Here is an 18,111-nt window from a genome sequence, read left to right on the forward strand (position 1 = left end):
GTAGATTGATGGAGGTCCACTGCCCAATCAGCTGTTTGCCAGGCTGGTGTCCTTCTCTACTGAGCTGATTTGCGCAGGAAGCAGACAGCTCCGTTCCAACTGTAGTGGCTGAGCTTGGTATTGCAGACAAAGTTCCCATTTATTTCAATAGCAACTTGGCGTGCAATTCCAAACCTGGCCACTACAGTAACGACGGAGCTGTCTGCTTTCTGCAGAAATCGGTTCTATTAGATAGTTTAATTGGCTGGGCAATAAACCTCAGCCAATCTACTATTACTGACTTATCCTGAGGATAGGGCATCAATAGTTTACAACCGTACAATCTCTTTACAACTGGCTCAGATTCCGGTGCAGAATTTATCAATAAAACTCCGTACGGATGGGGCCTTAGACTTCTGAAGGAGTTGAAGACTGATTGAGAGGATCCAAGCGGTGATAATACTCTTAGCATGGCTGAGAACCACACTGACCTACAGTTTTACAGCAGATTGGTGTGGTTTTCAAATTGATTGTTAATGGCTATGAGGTTTGTGAGTAAATCTGCTGTCTAGCTGCACAACTTCACAGCCGCTAACAATCAATTCCAAAACCTTGCCAACTTACGATAAGACCACATATTGCTGCCACAGCCGCTACATGTAAACTCATCCAAAGTCATTCCGACTTTCTGCAACTTGATGTATGTGATATATCGGCCATACTAGTCTATATACTACGTAATATTATCAAATACTTGCGCAATTCCAGTCCGTTATTTCTGTGGTCCATTTTTTTAGTGGTTGAAAGCAGATGAAGTGGTAAAGCCCAGCAGCGGGATGCCCATCCGTATAGAGAACCCCAACCAGTTTGTGCCGCTCTTCACTGATCCTCGGGAGGTTTTAGAGACCAGGAACAAGGTGGGTTCAAAATACTTCAGCCACAGCCTTTGCCATTTCTAGTGGAGCTTTTAGGCCAGCTTCACACAGGCGTATTTGCGCGTGCATAGAACCCATTGAATTCAGTAGGTGCATTCACGTTACAGGATTTTGTGTCGCGCAAAAAAAAAACAAAAAACAGAACACGCTCTATTTTTCTACATATTTGTGTACCAAAGTCCTCCATAAAAGTCAATGGGGATTTGCAAATGCACATGCAATACGCAAGGAGATGAATGAGACACTGCGCAATTCTGCTGGAAAAAGAACACATCTAGAACTCATTAAGACTAATTAGACATTTGAATTCGTGCGTCTTTGTTTGCTATGTGCAAATGAACATGCCTTATGGGCACAAAAGATACAGTAAAATATGCCAATGTGTGTGCATCGTTCAGGCGCGTGCAAATATGCATATGCCTGTGTAAAGACGGCCTTACAGAATAAAGGACTGTTGTCACATCTATAGTCCCTGCAGTGCTTTTTCCTCTACGGACAAGGTACTATTTTGCATTACACTTCTGCGGTGGCGTACATAGAAGGGAGGGGTCCCCAGAGGAAAGACCGAAATAGACCCCTGATTATGTTGCTGAATGCTGCCATCTAGAACAGAAGGACCTGCTGTTTGTGTCCTTTTCCATGACTCTTAGGCCTCATGTCCACTAGGAAATTCAGGCCCGCGCGGATTCTCCATGCAGAATCGCACAGCGGGTCCCTCCTTTCCTGCGGACCTGAGGTCTGAAAATTGATTTTCCTTACCTGTCCAGATGCAGCGGATCTTCCCTCCGTCGCGGCCGGATCTTCTCTCTTCAGCCCGTGCACTCTTTTAAAATTTTTTTTGTAACTCATGCTCTCCCGCGCCATAGAGCAGAAATTCAGCTGGAGGTGTGCCGCGGATTCAGACAGGGTCCGAATTTCCTAGTGGACATGAAGCCTTAGGCCTTTTCTTCCTTTCTTTGCTAACTGTGGTGAGGGAGTCCGGCATAGATTCTTGCCACCCAGGAGCAATGTAGTTCAGATCAGGGCTAGCCCACCCCAGACTTCTAAAACATCGGCAACACCCTCTTCTAAGACCTTGCACTCCTGGGTTTGGACCATAGAATGCATCAATATCATCATCGGGCAGTCGTGTTCCCAAGCATTCGATGTTCTCGGCACATAAACCTAATCCAGTAGGCAAGACAATCACAGAAAATGGCCGTTACTTACTGAGTGAGGAGTGCATATAGATGCATCCTCCTCTCACCATGCAGGTAGCTGACTACCAAATGGAGGAGCCAATAACACCTGTGAGGGCACCGATAAGACAACCGCTCACACCGCCTCCTGATAATGAGGGGGGTGGATGCTTGGCATACACTCCCACACATAGTTGATACAGGGTGCCAGACCATTCTGATATATGTAGTTCACCATGCAGACCAGCAACCTATTAATGACGCCATGATAATTCAGCGGGTTGCCCTGCATATCCATTAGTGAACCACATTGGTACTGCCACCCTGGGCTCCCCTGGAGTCTTAATGCCAGTAGGCAGCCTTACTTCTTTCCATATATTTTCCCCCCTTTTTCTAGTTCATATGATATGCGGCTGCTTGCAGGAGTTATTAGCAGCCTTGTTTGCCCCATCTATTTTTGCACCCTCTTCATCTATTTTTGGCTTCACATCTGCGCTCCGGGTTCCGCTCTCCTGCTCTGTGAATTCCCACAGCTTCCGTATGACTCCGTCTCTGGACAGAACCGAGCAGCACCGGAGGGACCCCATGAAGTATAATGGGGTCTGTCTGCTTTCTGCCCAGCTGTCCGGCTTTTGGACGGAAGAAAAAGCGCTGCAAGAGCTGGATCTGTGACGGAACCTCCAGATGTGACACCAGCCTTATTCTCCGAAGAACACATACATGGGCGCGGTGTACCTACCTGCCAGGGGTTCATCAACCTGGTGACAAGTTCCCTTATAGTTGCATTTTGAGCTGTGCACAAGTGGGTATTTTAGCACCTGTGCAGCTATCATTGCCCTCGGCTTATGTACTCAGAATTGCCAATCAGATACAGCAACATCTGATAACGGGTGTTCCACGCTTCCTCATAACAACCTGGGAGGTTTTTTTTATCACCAGTTAAAAAAAAAAAAGGAACTTATTCTACATCAGCGCTGCCGCCATCTGCTGCTCCACAAACCCCTGATATATGTATAGATTCTGCTAGGTATGGGGAAACCCCTTATAAACTCCTACTAATAACATGTGCGGTGCCAGATGGGGCGCTGACGCATTATCTGCCGTTAATCATTGTATTCAATTTACTTTCTGAAACAGATTCGGGAGCAAAATCGCCAAGACGTGAAATCTGCCGGGCCGCAGTCTCAGCTACTAGCCGGCGTGATCACGGATAAGAGCAGAAGTCCGGTGCGTACACATCTCTTACAAGCCAATCGGGAAAGAAAAATAATGTCATGATTAATAATAGAATGGTAATTCTTTCTGGGGTGAAGTCAGCCAGCAGAGGGCGCCTGTACAAGAGCAGCATGCGGGCCCCTATTTAATGAGAGCGAAAACCCCTCACAGTCCACCACTGTCTCTGGGCATCGCAGAGTCCCACCAATGCAATCTAGTAGAAAGGCTGCTGTGTTGTTAAGGGCTTATTCACACAAACGAGAAACTTGCGCAAGTTTTGTGTGACGCACACAAAACTTGCTCAAATATAACAGCCATTCTTTTGAATGGATTTATTCACATGAGCATCTTTTCCCCTCACAGCGGTGTTGTATTTTTGGGTATTACGGTGGGAGGAATGCCCATTGTGTCCTATGGGACCATGGAAAAAAATCGCATGGCATTCGCATATGATGCATTTTTTCCCATTGAAGTCTATTGGAAACACTTGTGATCTGTTGACATGCATGAAATACATGTGTGAAGATCACGATTTCATAGAAGCGATGCAAAGCGATTTTTTAAATCAGAAACGCATCGCCATTAAAATCGCGTGTTGGCAAGTGTGATATTGGGCTGAGTTTCTTGGCCTGATATCGCGCTGGCCTGTGTGAATGTAGCCTATAGAGACTCTTTTCATAGTCCTCTCTGAGAGCAGCACAAGGTAGTTACAGGCACGCTGATTACAGTCATACATCTGCTGTGTGTATCTCTGCAGTAGTTTGGAAGAAACTCGCATTTAACTACAGACACAAAGGACTACAGGAAGTAGTCTATGATATTCTTAAACTGCGGCTAGCCATGCCCAACCCAACCTCCAGTCACTGATTTTGACTGCGGTCTGTCTATTACTTTGCATTGAGAGATATCTGTCAATCAGTGACTGGAGAGTGGGATGAGCGGGGCTAGCTGCAGCTCCTGAATATCAAGGACTACTTCCTGTAGTCCTCTGTGTGGCTGCTACTAATAAAATGTAAGTTTCTCCCAAACCACAGAAGACATATTGCTGTAATTAGCATGCCTGTCACTACATTTTGCTGCCCTCAGAGAGAAAATATGGTGACAGGTTCTCTTCAAGGTAGTAGCGGACCCCCGTGACTGCACAGGCTACACATATGGCCTGCCCATCATTCTCCCACATCAGCTATCCTGTTAATGTGACGTTCAGCCATAAAGTGGCTCCCTGATTAATGACTCCTCTCAGTAGACCTATCTATATAAACAGTCTGAGGACATTATATACTGTAGTAAACTAAGAAACAGTGTGAACAATAGGGGTGAGGGTCCTGATCGCAAGAGCTTACAATCTACGAGGAAATAGGGGTGACACAAGAGGTATTGGGACTTGTTCCGTTCAATGGTCCGGCTATCTTTTATTAAACAGGGTAGTATACTTGGAGCTGTATGAGCCGGTCAACAACCAGTATCTGTGTATGTACTGTGTAGGTTCTCAAGAAGAGTGTACAAACGGGATAAATGGGAAGAGTTAGATCAGGAGATGTGATGTTCTTCCCTAAAAACATGTAATATTTAAAGGGGTCCTCTGAGGCTTTCACTATTACTATTACGCGGTTTGGCACTCAATGAAGCTGTGCCTGCAGTACCTAATCAGGCTGGTGCAATGTTGGTAGTGCTATTTGCTTCCACACTGACAGTGGGCATGGGGATCAGCTGATCAGCAAGGATCCCGAGTGGCGGATGCCTACTAATCAACTGTTGAGGACCTATACTAAAGCCCCATTTACACACAACTATTATCGCTCAAAATTCACTCAGAAGCCATCTTTTGAGCGATAATCGTTGCATGTAAATGTTGCCAACTTTCACTTTTCTGCCGAACGATGATTTTCAGTTCAGCATGAAATCCATAGTTCGGCAGAACAGCTAATAAGCAGGACTGCACGCTGTGCTCTGCCCGGGGAGCGCTGATTACAGCTGATTACATTGCCTCAGCTGTCAGCCCCGCGGCAGAACGCCTACTATTGTCCATGTGGAGGCACCTTAGGGAAATTTGACACTTGCAGCAAGGTTCCCTTGCTGATTACAGATAGCTGGGGGTTCCAGTAATGAGGTGTCGACAGCCACTCCTCCTCCCTAAACTGAATTAATATGTATGTTTGGCCAAGCTGATTAGGGGATCAGTGCAGAATAGAGAATGTCTGCAATATATTCTGGAATGTATGACATTACACTGCAGAGCATTAAAGTGGTTGTCCGGGTGCGGATGATTTTTTTTTTAAATTGCTGTAAATATGTTAAAACAATAAAAGCAGCCATACTCACCCGTTCTGTCCCCTCGTGATCCAGCACTACAGAGCCTGTGCTCCTCCTGGTCTTGATTCACGAATGACTACCATATGACCGCCGCAGCCAATCAGAGGCCACAGTAGTCACATTCCGTTCTACTGGCATTAAAGCTCAGCTGCTGGGAGCCATGATGCCAGGAGATCTGCACGTGACTAGTGCGGCTTCTGATTGCCTGTGGCTGTCAGGTGGCAGCCATTGGCAAAGACTTAGAGGACGATCGCTAAGCGGATAATGGGTGAGCATGGCTGCTTTCATTGTTTTCACATATTTGCACCAATTGTTTTTAAATAATCTGCACCGACAACCCTTTAATGGCATAATATAGAATTTCTAGTATATCCTTGACCAGCTGTATTATATAATGTTTCTCGATTTGTATGCTATGACTGTTCTGAGTTTGTGACAGTGTATCAGCGCAGGTAAAATGTATTGGAGTGGAGTCCAGGCTGCTTATTCCCTATAGCAGTGATGGTAAACCTTTTAAAGACCGAGTGCCCAAACTGCAACCCAAAACCCACTTATTTATCGCAAAGTTCCAACATGTCAGGGGGCGGGGCTTATCACAACGTATGATTTTTACCTCTGTTATAAAAAGGACAGGGCCGTTTCAAAATAGAAGGATTGACGATTTTGACTGGTTTTTGGATGCGGAAATGCTGCGAAATTTGCCATGTAAATTTACGCTGAGGACATTCTGCAGCATTTCCACCATGTGTAAACATACCCCAGCGATAACAGTGACCCCCCCCCCCCACACACACACACAGTAGTCCCAGGAGGAATAGTGACCCCCCCACAACGGCCCATAGTAGTAATAATGACCCCCACAGTGGCCTCAGCAGTAATAGCGACCCCCACATTGGCTTCAGTAGTATTAGTGTCCCCTACAGTGGCTTCAGTAGTAATAGTGTCCCCCACAGTGGTCTCAGCAGTAATAGTGACACCCACAGTTGTAATAGTGACCCCCAAAGTAGCCTCAGTAGTAATAGTGACCCTCACAGTGGTTTCAGTAGTAATAGTGTCCCCCACAGTGGCCACAGTAGAAATAGTGACCCACACAGTTGCCAAAGTAGTTATAGTGACCCCCACAGTGGCCCCAGTAGTAATAGTGTTTCCCACAGTGATCACAGTACTAATAATGACCCCCACAGTGATCTCTGTAGGAATAGTGACCCCCACAGTGGTCTCCATAGTAATAGTGACTCCCCCCCCCCCCCCACAGTGATCTCCATAATAATAGTGTACCCACAGTGGCCCCAGCAGTTATAGTAACTCCCACAACATCATCAGTAGTAAGTGACCCCCCCACAGCATCCCCAGTAGTAATAGTGACCCCCACAGCGTCCCCAGTAGTAATAGTGACCCCCCACAGTGGCCCCAGTAGCAATAGTGACCGCCCACAGTAGCCCCAGTAGTTATTGTGACCACCCCACAGTAGCTCCAGTAGTAAAAGTGACCCCCACAGTTGCCCCAGTAGTAATAGTGACCCCCAACAGTAGCCCCAGTAGTAATACTATTACTACTGGTACCGATTTAGGGGACGCTATTACTATAAGTATCCCCTATATCAGCCCCAGTAGTAATACCGTTCTTCTGAGACCAAAATAACTTACCCCCTCCTCGTCAAAGTGCCGTTGCTTCTCTGCTCGGTGCTGCTGCGGACGTCAGTGTGCGCATCCAAACGCCCTCCTCCCCTCTGCTTTTGCGGAACCAAGGAGGAGAGATCAGAGGAGGAGGATCCAGGGGACACACGGACGTCACAACGCCGCTGAGTGAATACCACCATCGTGGTGAGCAGCCGAAGTGCCAGCAGGAAGGGCTCTGCGTGCCACCTCTGGCACCACTGCCATACAGGATTGTCTAGGCTGGATACACTTGTAGCATAGTCATTGCTATGAGAAGTATTAGGTATGTACAGGATTATAGCCTCTGCTTGTAAACAAGAATGTTTCTATTCAAAGAGGTGCCCTAAATATTTAGATGAATTGTATGATAAAATATCTAAGAAAGTTGCTAAACTTTCAATTAATCTTTATTTAGATAGTGACTGAAGATGAGTGCCTATAATGAAGCTAGAAAAGGTTCGAAGTTCACGGCCTGCGGTTTCATAGGTGGCATATATAGTAACATACAGTAAATTGAAAACCTTTTTTATTGATATGTTTAGTCTGCAGATAGTCATTTGGCAACCAAAACAGAAGCCGAACTAAAGGAGCAACCACTAGAAGTCATCCCACCAGAACCTGAGCCACCCAACCCCTTCAGCCAACTGACAGATCAAGAGCTGGAAGAATATAAGAAAGAGGTGGAAAGAAAGAAGCACGCCATTGATGGTGCGTATCATTTGTTTTTATGCTTTTTGTTCACCAGGTCTGATATATTTCCTCTACTTCTCCAAAAACACCATATCCATATAATTGGAAAGGCCATACTTACTGATACGAGGACAGGTTAAAAAAACAGTTCTGGGCAGGATGTAGACAAGCTACAATCATGGCCCTCCTTATCTACATGCTGTACAGTCTATAGGTGGGACACCAGGCGGTTGTAAGTCGGGGCAATCTCACAGCCAGATGATCTTCTTTCTCCATGCGGCAATGTCTGGTGAAGCTACATGAATCATTCTCCTAAAGGATCTGTCTTCTCCTCTCTGATATTTCAAGGCACTGTTGTCAGCCTTTATAATGCTACTGTATTTATGTTATGAACTTGGTTCTGGATCTGTATCTACATTATGAGCTTGGTTCTGATCCTGTATTTATGTTATGAACTTGGTTCTAGTTCTGTATTTATGTCATTAGCTTGATTCCAGCGCTGTATTTATGTTATGAGCTTGGTTCTGGTGCTCTATTTATTTTATAAGTTTAGTTCTGGTACTGTATTTATGTTATGAGCTTAGTTCTGGCATTGTATCTATCTAATGAGATTGGTTCTGGTGCTGTACTCATGTTATGAGCTTAGTTCTGGCATTGTATCTATCTAATGAGATTGGTTCTGGTGCTGTACTCATGTTATGAGCTTGGTTCTGGCATTGTATCTGTGTTCTGAGGTTTGTTTCTGCTGTATTGATGTTATGGACTTGGTTCCGGTACAGTATTTATTCACTGAGCTGCTCTGCTGTGGATATGCTGCTATCTTGCTGCTTTCTGCACAAGCAGGTAGACTGCCTATCAATCGAATATATATATTTTTTTTTCTTTTGACAGGTTCACTAAATAAATTCTGCAGAGGGTGCCATCTAACCTAAGGCCGGCTACAGTGTTATATGAGGGAGGTCACACGGGTTCAGGGACTGCAGTAGAGTTGGGGTTTAATAGATGCCGCTTCCATACTTCATTAACACATTCTTGTTCTTAAACAAATATCACTATAGTAATGTACTACATATCTCCAATGTCACCTCTGTCTTTACATCAACGTGCTGTTTGTGGCTACAGACAAAGAAGCTGCAGATGAGGACACTCAACCATCATTGGTGACACCACCTACTTCTCCTGTAAGGAGTCCAGCAAAGACCACTCTGATCGGGTCACCTACCAAGTCCTCTGAAGGTAAGTTCATCCATGTATTCAGTAAGGACTAGCAATCATGTGGACTATTCTTATGCTTACAACCTCATAGTGTGTCATTGGTGACAATATTGGCAAATCCAGTGAATACCTTGCTTACTCCAACTCCATATTAGAAGAATAAATCACGTAGTAAACCAAGCCGGCCGGGTGCCTGTGGCTTCTCCTCCCACCCTGGTGTGGGCTTTACTCTAGTCCAACGCACTGGAGTGTAGGCTCCGACATGGTCTTAATGTGTACACAGATCTAGAATATTACTGCCACTCCATAGAAATCGATCTTTACCTCTGTCCCGTCCCTCTTTCTTACCCCTCAGCTTTATCTGTACTCATTGTGATCATACGTTGTCATTGTGTCTTTGTGTGTGTGTCGCCACAATGTTTCCCTTCTCTTTCCATGTGCTGTCTCTCGGCAGGAGTCACCTCAGACTCTGAATACCTGTCTCTGTAGTAAGTATAGATGCCCTGGCTTTTATGGTTTTCACCCCTTTATGCTTCTGCTCCCCAAAGAACCACTTAATTTAAAACACCAATATTTGGTTACCATGCAAGACAGAAAGCCTTTAGTTTATCTATTTATCTATCTATCCATCTATCTATTTCATATCTATATTATATCTATCTATCCATCTATCTATTTATCTCATATCTATATTATATCTATCTATCTATCTCATATCTATATTACATCTATCTATCTCATATCTATCTGTCTCATAGCTATATTATATCTATCTCATATATATATTATATCTATCTATCTCTTAGCTATATTATATCTATCTATCTCATATCTATCTGTCTCATAGCTATATTATATCTATCTCATATCTATATTATATCTATCTAGCTCATATCTATCTGTCTCATAGCTATATTATATCTATCTATCTCATATCTATATTATATCTATCTATCTATCTCATATCTATATTACATCTATCTATCTCATATCTATCTGTCTCATAGCTATATTATATCTATCTCATAGCTATATTATATCTATCTATCTCTTAGTTATATTATATCTATCTATCTCATATCTATCTGTCTCATAGCTATATTATATCTATCTATCCATCTATCTCATATCTATATTATATCTATCTATCCATCTATCTCATATCTATATTATATCTATCTATCTATCTCATATCTATATTATATCTATCTATCTCATATCTATCTGTCTCATAGCTATATTACATCTATCTCATAGCTATATTATATCTATCTATCTATCTATCTATCTAATAGCTATATTATATCTATCTATCTCATAGCTATATTATATCTATCTATTTCATATTTATCTATCTCATATCTATATTCTATCTATCTCATATCTATCTATATAATCTCCAATTACCACACTTGGTTACGCTGTATATAATATAGGAAATATTTTTATTGCCTGGTACCCAAATGTATTTTCAGTATATCATCCCCTTTCTAACGGCACATCACCTCCCCAGTCTATACTTACTCTCCTTTTCACTGTAAGTTCAAGGTATTTGCATTACATATTCCTCAGGCATGTTGTTATGATGTGATATCTACTACCACCAGCACAAAAACACTAATGCATTCTCTTTGAACTAACGGAGCAGCAATAACACTTATTAACTTGGAGTCATGATGTGTATATATATATATCTATTTTCTTGCTTTGAAAATGCAGCTTGAAATTGTGGTTATTTTTGTGTAGTGCTAAAGTGTATCTTCACATGCATACAGCTACTGACTTTACAAATACTTTCCTAGAGAATTAAAGTGCTTGTTCCAAGATTACAAGTTATCCCCCTACCCACAGGACCTTGTTGTTTGGTGGGGGGCTCGCCACTGAGACCCCCACTGATCTCAAGAACGGGGTCCTGTGTCTCCCGTCCTCCTCACTGTTGGGTGGATGCACTGTCTGCAGTGAGCATGAGATTGAATAGAGAAACATAGGAAACACAGGATGACACCGGTCCTGCAGTCTAAGTTATCTGATAGGAACTGCTCCTGACAGGGGAACTCTCCAGAGGAGGATAGGGGTAGGGTCACTCCACAGACACTCTCATAGTACAGTACCTCTGCACGGTGATCTCAGCCTTTTCAGTACACGCTCACTCTTAATCTCTCCCTCTCTTACTTTTCTTGCTCTCTCTCCTCCACGGTTCCTGGCATATGGACCCTCAGGAACTATTCCTCTTCCTCCATCACTTCCCGAACATACTCGCATGTGGCTCTCTGCTGAAGACTGTGATGGACCTCAGATGACTCCGTGATGAATGGACTAGACTCACTACCCCACCCAAAATCACTCATACTTATAATCTCTCACATACCACATGACAGGTCATAAATTGATACATTTGCAGGCATCTCCCAGTCTCATGCAAACATTAACCTCTCATTTGCTGCAGCTGTGCAATACTCATAACAGGAGATTAGACAAGTTTGCACAGCTCATCTACAAAAAAACATGACATGCATGACATTTGTGGACAGGCCAGTAATAGACATTCTGGCCCACTACACTGATGCTCTATTCACTTTCATTAGGACTGCAGAGATAACCAAACGGCAAGCGATCAGGTATTTCCATCAGCCCCTCATTGAAATGAATGGATCACTGACCCCGCATACTCAGCCAGTGCTTCATTCATTCTGATAATGTGACACCCCACAGTAACAGGTAGAGCAGGGCATGGGACCCTACTCGAGGTCAGTGGGGGTCTCAGCCGTGAGACCCCACCGAACAACAAGGCATCCCCTGTCCTGTGGATAGATGATAACGTGTAATCTTGGTAGAAGCCCATTAATAGTGAGTTACATCATCTCTTTGCACATCCAGAGCTGCTTTTAAAATTTTGCTGGGCACTTAGCCTTAAGCTTGCATCTTTCAGTAACCATTGCTTGTTCATTGCGCTACTTGTTGTACTGTTGGGGATGTAGAGTTTATACCAGATACTGTAAAGTAGTTTGTTGTACTAAAGGTGGTATCTTCTATGGTGTACTAGATTATAAGGTCTCCACTACTAGACCACTGTCAAATGTGCATTTTCCCAGCACGTGACTTGGGTGCAACTGCAAGGGGTTAATCTATTTTACTCACTCAATCTTGTGCTCATTTTCCACTCAGGTTACAAACTGAGCAAAGAGTACCTCCAACATAGCACATACATCCCAAAATATTTGCTGCCACCACTACTAATAAACAGGCCGAAGTCTCACTCACTCGCTGCTCTTCAGCAAAGGGTTAACAATATCAAAGGCTATGAGGTTCAGAGCAGCACAGAGCAACAAGGACTAAGCTTATTAAAGTTTTAAGCTTTAATACAAAAAGATGCAGTGCTTACAAAAAGATAAAAAAGAGAAAATAAAATGACAGAAGAAACAACTATAATATAAAATGGAAACTACATAAAAGAGCTAAAACTTACAGCAAGTCTTTACACTGAGGCTGAGATGAAAAAACACAACAGATGTCAGCTTGATTTTGCCTTTCTAAACATGAGCATACTTCTATCTTCCAACACATGTTTTATAACTCCAGTCCTTTGACTCACGTTGCAGATCTGCCTATTAGTTCATTATGGGGATTGTGCAAGAAAAAGAAATATAATTGCAATGGCCGAGTAGGTGATAAAATAAAAGAAAGACCGCATACTTATGTGTTTTAGGCCAACCGGGATCTAGCTGAGCATCTCCCACTGCCCCATCCCTGTCCTCTATCATGACAACTGCCGGAAGTCAGGTGACCGCTGCAGCAAATCAGAGGCTGCAGTGTCACCTTCAGAACTCCTTTCATCAGTGCTCACATCCTGGGTGCCGTGATGCCAGGAGTTCTAGACAGTGACCATGTGACCTTTGATTTGCTATAGCAGTCACCTGACTTCGGGCGGCTCTCTGTCGTGAAGAATGGGGACAGGGCAGTGGGAGGTGCTCAGCTGGGTCCCGGGGGGGGGGGGGGGGGGCGAAAACAATTTAGTATGCAGCCCTTGTTTATTTTATCACCTGACCACCATTAAAAATGTTTTTCTTTTTCTCACGCAACTCCTTTAACCCGTTTAGGACCAGCCACTGTATATATACGGCGCCTGGTCCTGGGCTTAGAGGACCACCGATAGTAAAAATACGGCGGTGCTCTAAGTCTCCTGCCTCTGCAATCAGTCAGAGGGCAGGAACGGGTTATCAGCTGTTAGTGACAGCTGATAACCTGGAGCAGAAGGCAGGAGGGGTTTTTAACCCTTCCTGCCTTCTGCTTCCCCGATATCCAGTGCTCAATGAGCACTGTCTGGGCAAAGTGAAAGTAAGAAGTACTTTCACTACGGGAGCCTCGGGGGGGGGGGGGGTCATGTGACCTACTGGGATTCCCTGCTATGCAGAGCTGGAGGGTCAGACTAGACCCTGGCAGCTCTGCAGGTGACTAAAGTCACTAGAGGGTTTGCTTTCCCCTATAATTAGGGCTCCTATGGACGCCCCAGCTATAGTGGTATAGTGTCAAATAAAGTTTAAAAAAAAAAAAGTGAATGTCCCCCAGAGGTCTTACATGACGTCATGGGGGACATAGATAGTAAAAAACACAATTACATACATAAGTGAAACAAAACAACACAATAAAACAACAATACATACATAAGAAAGAGAATTACACAAAGCAGACGCCAACAAAAACCGTCGCTGTATGCGCCCTGTAAACCAAAACCGTACATACTATATATCAAAACGTCCGAAACAAATAGAGGAACCCATTTCCATACTTTATTTTAGTGTAAATATAAAAATAATTAAAAAAAAAACTATAAATGTTAAGAAAATCATTTTTTTTAGCATTTTACCCCCAATAAAACTAAAAAAACGGGGAAAAAAAGTCAGTGAAAAAGATATTAAAAAAATAGTCCTATATGTCATGGAAAAAAAAACGCAGCAAAAATAATTTTGGTAGCTAAAGGAAAAAAAATAGAGCAGTAAAACTGCCACATGGGTAAAATCCCTAAAAAGTGTCCGGTCCTTTAGGTACAAAACAACCTGGTCCTTAAGGGGTTAAGCGAAACACTTCGTTAGGACTGGACAGTGATGTAATAAGGGCAAATAAAATAAATATTCAACACTCCATCTTAATGTAACCTGCCTCTAAATCAGGTGATTGGGGATGTTGGATTTGGATTGACAAATGCTCATCTGCTCTTCCCTTTGATAAGGTACAGGTAAAGTCCCCTTTATGACTGACTCAGGGTGACATCACATCGTGACATTTTCTTGGCAGTTTTTGCGGGGTGGTTTGCCAGTGCTTTCCCCAGTCATCTTTTATATACAAAGCCTGGTTACTCTGGGGGTAGTTAGACTATATTTTATTATTATTATTGCAAAAATTCAGGTTGTTCTAAAGGGTTTACTTAATTTTTCTTGCAACTGCACTTCTAATTTGAAGTGCCTATGACTCTGGGCAATTGTAGCTCAATCAGGTGTTTATTATACAAGCCTACAGAGCAGAACGGCTGAAATGCCTAGCATGAATAAAATGACCTGCTTTTTGTTGCAAACTTTACTACCAAGTTCCAGACTGCCACTAGAAGCAACATCAGCATGGGGACTGTTCATCATAAGCTGCGTGAAGTGAATTACTTCGACTGAGCTGCCACACAGAACACTCAGATCATCACCACGCTCAATGCCAAGCATCCGCTGGAGTAGTGTAAAGCACGTTGGGCCCGGGAGCAGTGGAAACACATTATCTGAGGGGGTAGCTAAAGGCTCAAGTGCCGGGTGCAAAAGTTTATCTTGGGGCCTCCCAACTTCTCTTAACCCCCTAGAGTGATGATGATGATGAGGAGGATGATACAAACTGATGGGCAAATGTGTTTGTCAGAAAACAGGAGAAAGCTTCCTGCTCAAATGCTTAGAAAAGCTTAGTGGGGGGGGGGGGGGGGGGGGATTATGTCACGGTTTATACTGGGCACCTAAATTACTGAGTAAAAATCTTAAAGGGAACCTGTCTTTTTACGTATGAAGCTGCCGGCGAGGTGCTATTCCACTTGTAAGTAAACACCATCAGTGAAATGTTTTTGGTAAAAATTGCTGCATTCTGTATCACTTAAAAAACATACTTTTATAATTGCGCCCAGGTATGCTAATTGTTCATGTCGAGTCATTTGGGCAGGCAGCATCACATCCTGAGTCACTACTCTTTCCCCTCTCAGTTGGGACTGATTATCACTTCTTCTGTTCCTGATGTCAGCGACATCCTCTTTGTAATCCAGTGCATGCTCGGTCGGCCGCGATCTCGCTGTCCAGTGCGCTTATGAACACCTTGACATTACCTGTTATCCTGCCGCCAGAGGGATATTCATATACACCCGGCCCTTCCAGAGATGGAGGTAATGGCAGCATGTTCCAGCACATGCGCGGATGAAGTCAAGGTGTAACACCTCTGCGCATGACCGCACTAAACGGGGAGACTGTGGCTGATGGAGCATTAGCGGGGTTACAAAGAGGATGGAGGTGACATTAGGAGCATATGTGATGCGCAATTACAAAGTACCTTTTTTGGGGAATACAGGATGGTGCGATCTTAGCAAGAACATATCACTGATGGTGTTTACAAGTGCAGTAGCGTCTTGCAGGTGGTTAAATACCCCAAAAATGGGTGACAGGTTACCTGTAATGCCCTAGTGTACAATGACTTTCCAAATAATTATTTGACAATAGTATAAGAAAGACTTTCCTGCAAGCACTGACTGAAGATTACAGATGCCTTCGATTTATATAGTTAGTTTATAAGATCTGCAGATTAAAGCGACCCTCTGGTTTAGGGAAATATCTGTCCAGGGACCGGAGGGGAAGGAGGTATATTACCTGCAGATGTTCTTCTCTCCAGTTTTTCCAATCTGCTGGGTCTGGGTCTTGCTTTCAGCTGTCCAAGATGGCCAACACAATCTTCAGACTACCCAATTCCCCAGAGTGCATTGTTAGTGTTACACTACCAATGTACTATATCTACTATCTCATTGGTCAGAGCTGTTCATGTGATCAGCACTGGCCAGTCAGAGAGCAGTGCACAGTGTGTTAGGTAGTTAAAAAATTGCTACAGCCAACTTGGACAACTAAAAACAGGGCGAACTGTAGAGGTGGCAGAGAAGAACCACTGCAAGTAGTATGCCGGAAACTGGAGGATTGCTTTAATGGAACAGGGGAAATTTTGAAACCGCCCTACAGTATTCACAAAAGAGGTTTTGAAATCCTTTATTACACCGCGTTTCAGTGCTGAAGTGGCATCTTCAGCAAGTAAGTAAGTGATTGCACATCGCGTGAAAACATACGATCTAGTGAAAGAACCCATTGAATTCAATGGGTTCTATTCACTGCGTATCATGCGTGCAATTTTTGCAGTGTACTTACAGAAGTGTGAATGAGCCCTAGGAGATGGGTTGTGCTGCTGCACACCGGCATCATGTACTCCTCCGCACAAGCTGTAATATAGAAAATTACACCTGCTAATGTCTGTCAATTACGGTGAACTACCAAAATTCAGTAATGATACAGTATGACCATGTTGCTTGCTCAGGTTACACATTAAGTGTTATCACAGGGATGGTTTATTAAAGGACCGGCTTATATTATCAGGCAGTGATATCTTCACACAAGAACTCACTAGAGAAGCATTTTTAGTCCATGTATTGAGCAGTATAATGCCACCACCGAATATCAGTCATTGAGTTGCCCTGTGTACGGCTGCTGAAAGGCCTATTCAGCCATTTGTTGGTCATATCTGTTCCAAGCACATCTGGGTGACACCAATCCATGGGGACTTTCACACTGCTGTCCTATCAAATACGTCTTCTTATGTACCGTAGTAATTTCAAAACTCAAATCCACCCGGAATATCTTCTGAATGAAAAGAGACGCAAGTTGGAAACTTTGTAGAAGACTTAGATGGGTGGGGAGTAAACTTTTTGGCGGTCATCTTGGATTCAGCCCAAGAAACGTCAATGGAAAGGGGGTCAAAGGATACATGATTAAGGGTAAAATGTCATTAGAAATTGATAGCTGCATTGCAGAGTATTAATAACGTTATGTTGATTATGTGCTATGGAAACACTAATCACAAGTCTTTTCAGATACCAGAAATGCCTTTAACAATCCATGACAGAACTGAGATTATCCTGATGGTCGGTAACAGAAGTTCACATGAGGAGGCCGAGGCTTTCAATCAAGAACCCCCAGGAAGACATCCAGTGAGCACCAACTGTCAGGAAACTGATCAGAAGATCAGGGAAACTGGTAGTGTCCAGGAAAAAACAAGAACTGGTCGTCCGAGCAGTGTTTCCAATCTCGGAGTGTTGAGAGCTGTGCTTTTATGTGGACTGTTCTTGCAAACAGAGCACATCAGTTGACACTGGGGATCGGAAACAACGCTTGGACTACCAGTTCTCGGTTTGTCCTGGACACTACCAGTTTTCCTGAACTTCTGCTCAGTTTCCTGACAGTTGGGGCTCACTGGCTCTCTTCCTGGGGGTTCTTGATTGAACTTCTTGGCCATCTCACGTGAACGTCTGTTACCGACCATCATGTCATCAGTTCTGACCAGGATTTTTAACGGCATCTTCTGGTAGTTGAAAAGAAATGTGATTAGTTTTCTTCTTACCACATAACTCAACATAACAACTTTATTAATGCTTAACATGACTTCATCCAACATAAAAATGGTTTATGATTAGACAGAAAGTGTGGGGAAATATATCTCCCCTCTATAACCACCCCCATAGTCTTATGTGAAGTATTAGGAAAAGTATCAGCTGCTGGCTGATTAATTAAGTCAGTCAGTGGGTGGTTACGTCAAGGTGTATTTAGGTCCCAGCAAGTTATCCCCTATGCATGGGATAGAGAATAACTAGCTGATCGG

The 18,111-nt window shown here is 43.5% G+C and overlaps 1 protein-coding gene across 4 annotated transcripts in view; it reads left to right on the forward strand.

The window, feature by feature from the left end:
- Positions 1-18,111, forward strand: part of ADD2 (adducin 2) — a 94,729-nt gene that overhangs the window by 71,049 nt on the left and 5,569 nt on the right. For 3 of the 4 annotated variants that reach the window (XM_066593023.1, XM_066593022.1, XM_066593024.1), the window contains exons 11-14: positions 777-896; positions 3,230-3,319; positions 7,821-7,986; positions 9,091-9,204. In XM_066593023.1, the coding sequence (XP_066449120.1) occupies positions 777-896; positions 3,230-3,319; positions 7,821-7,986; positions 9,091-9,204 (490 nt within the window). Of the gene's footprint in view, positions 1-776; positions 897-3,229; positions 3,320-7,820; positions 7,987-9,090; positions 9,205-9,637; positions 9,672-18,111 lie in introns of all 4 variants that reach the window. The other variant, XM_066593025.1, reaches the window with a different exon arrangement.

Source organism: Eleutherodactylus coqui, chromosome 2 (genome assembly GCF_035609145.1).
Source record: "Eleutherodactylus coqui strain aEleCoq1 chromosome 2, aEleCoq1.hap1, whole genome shotgun sequence".
NCBI classification, from domain to species: Eukaryota; Metazoa; Chordata; class Amphibia; order Anura; family Eleutherodactylidae; genus Eleutherodactylus; species Eleutherodactylus coqui.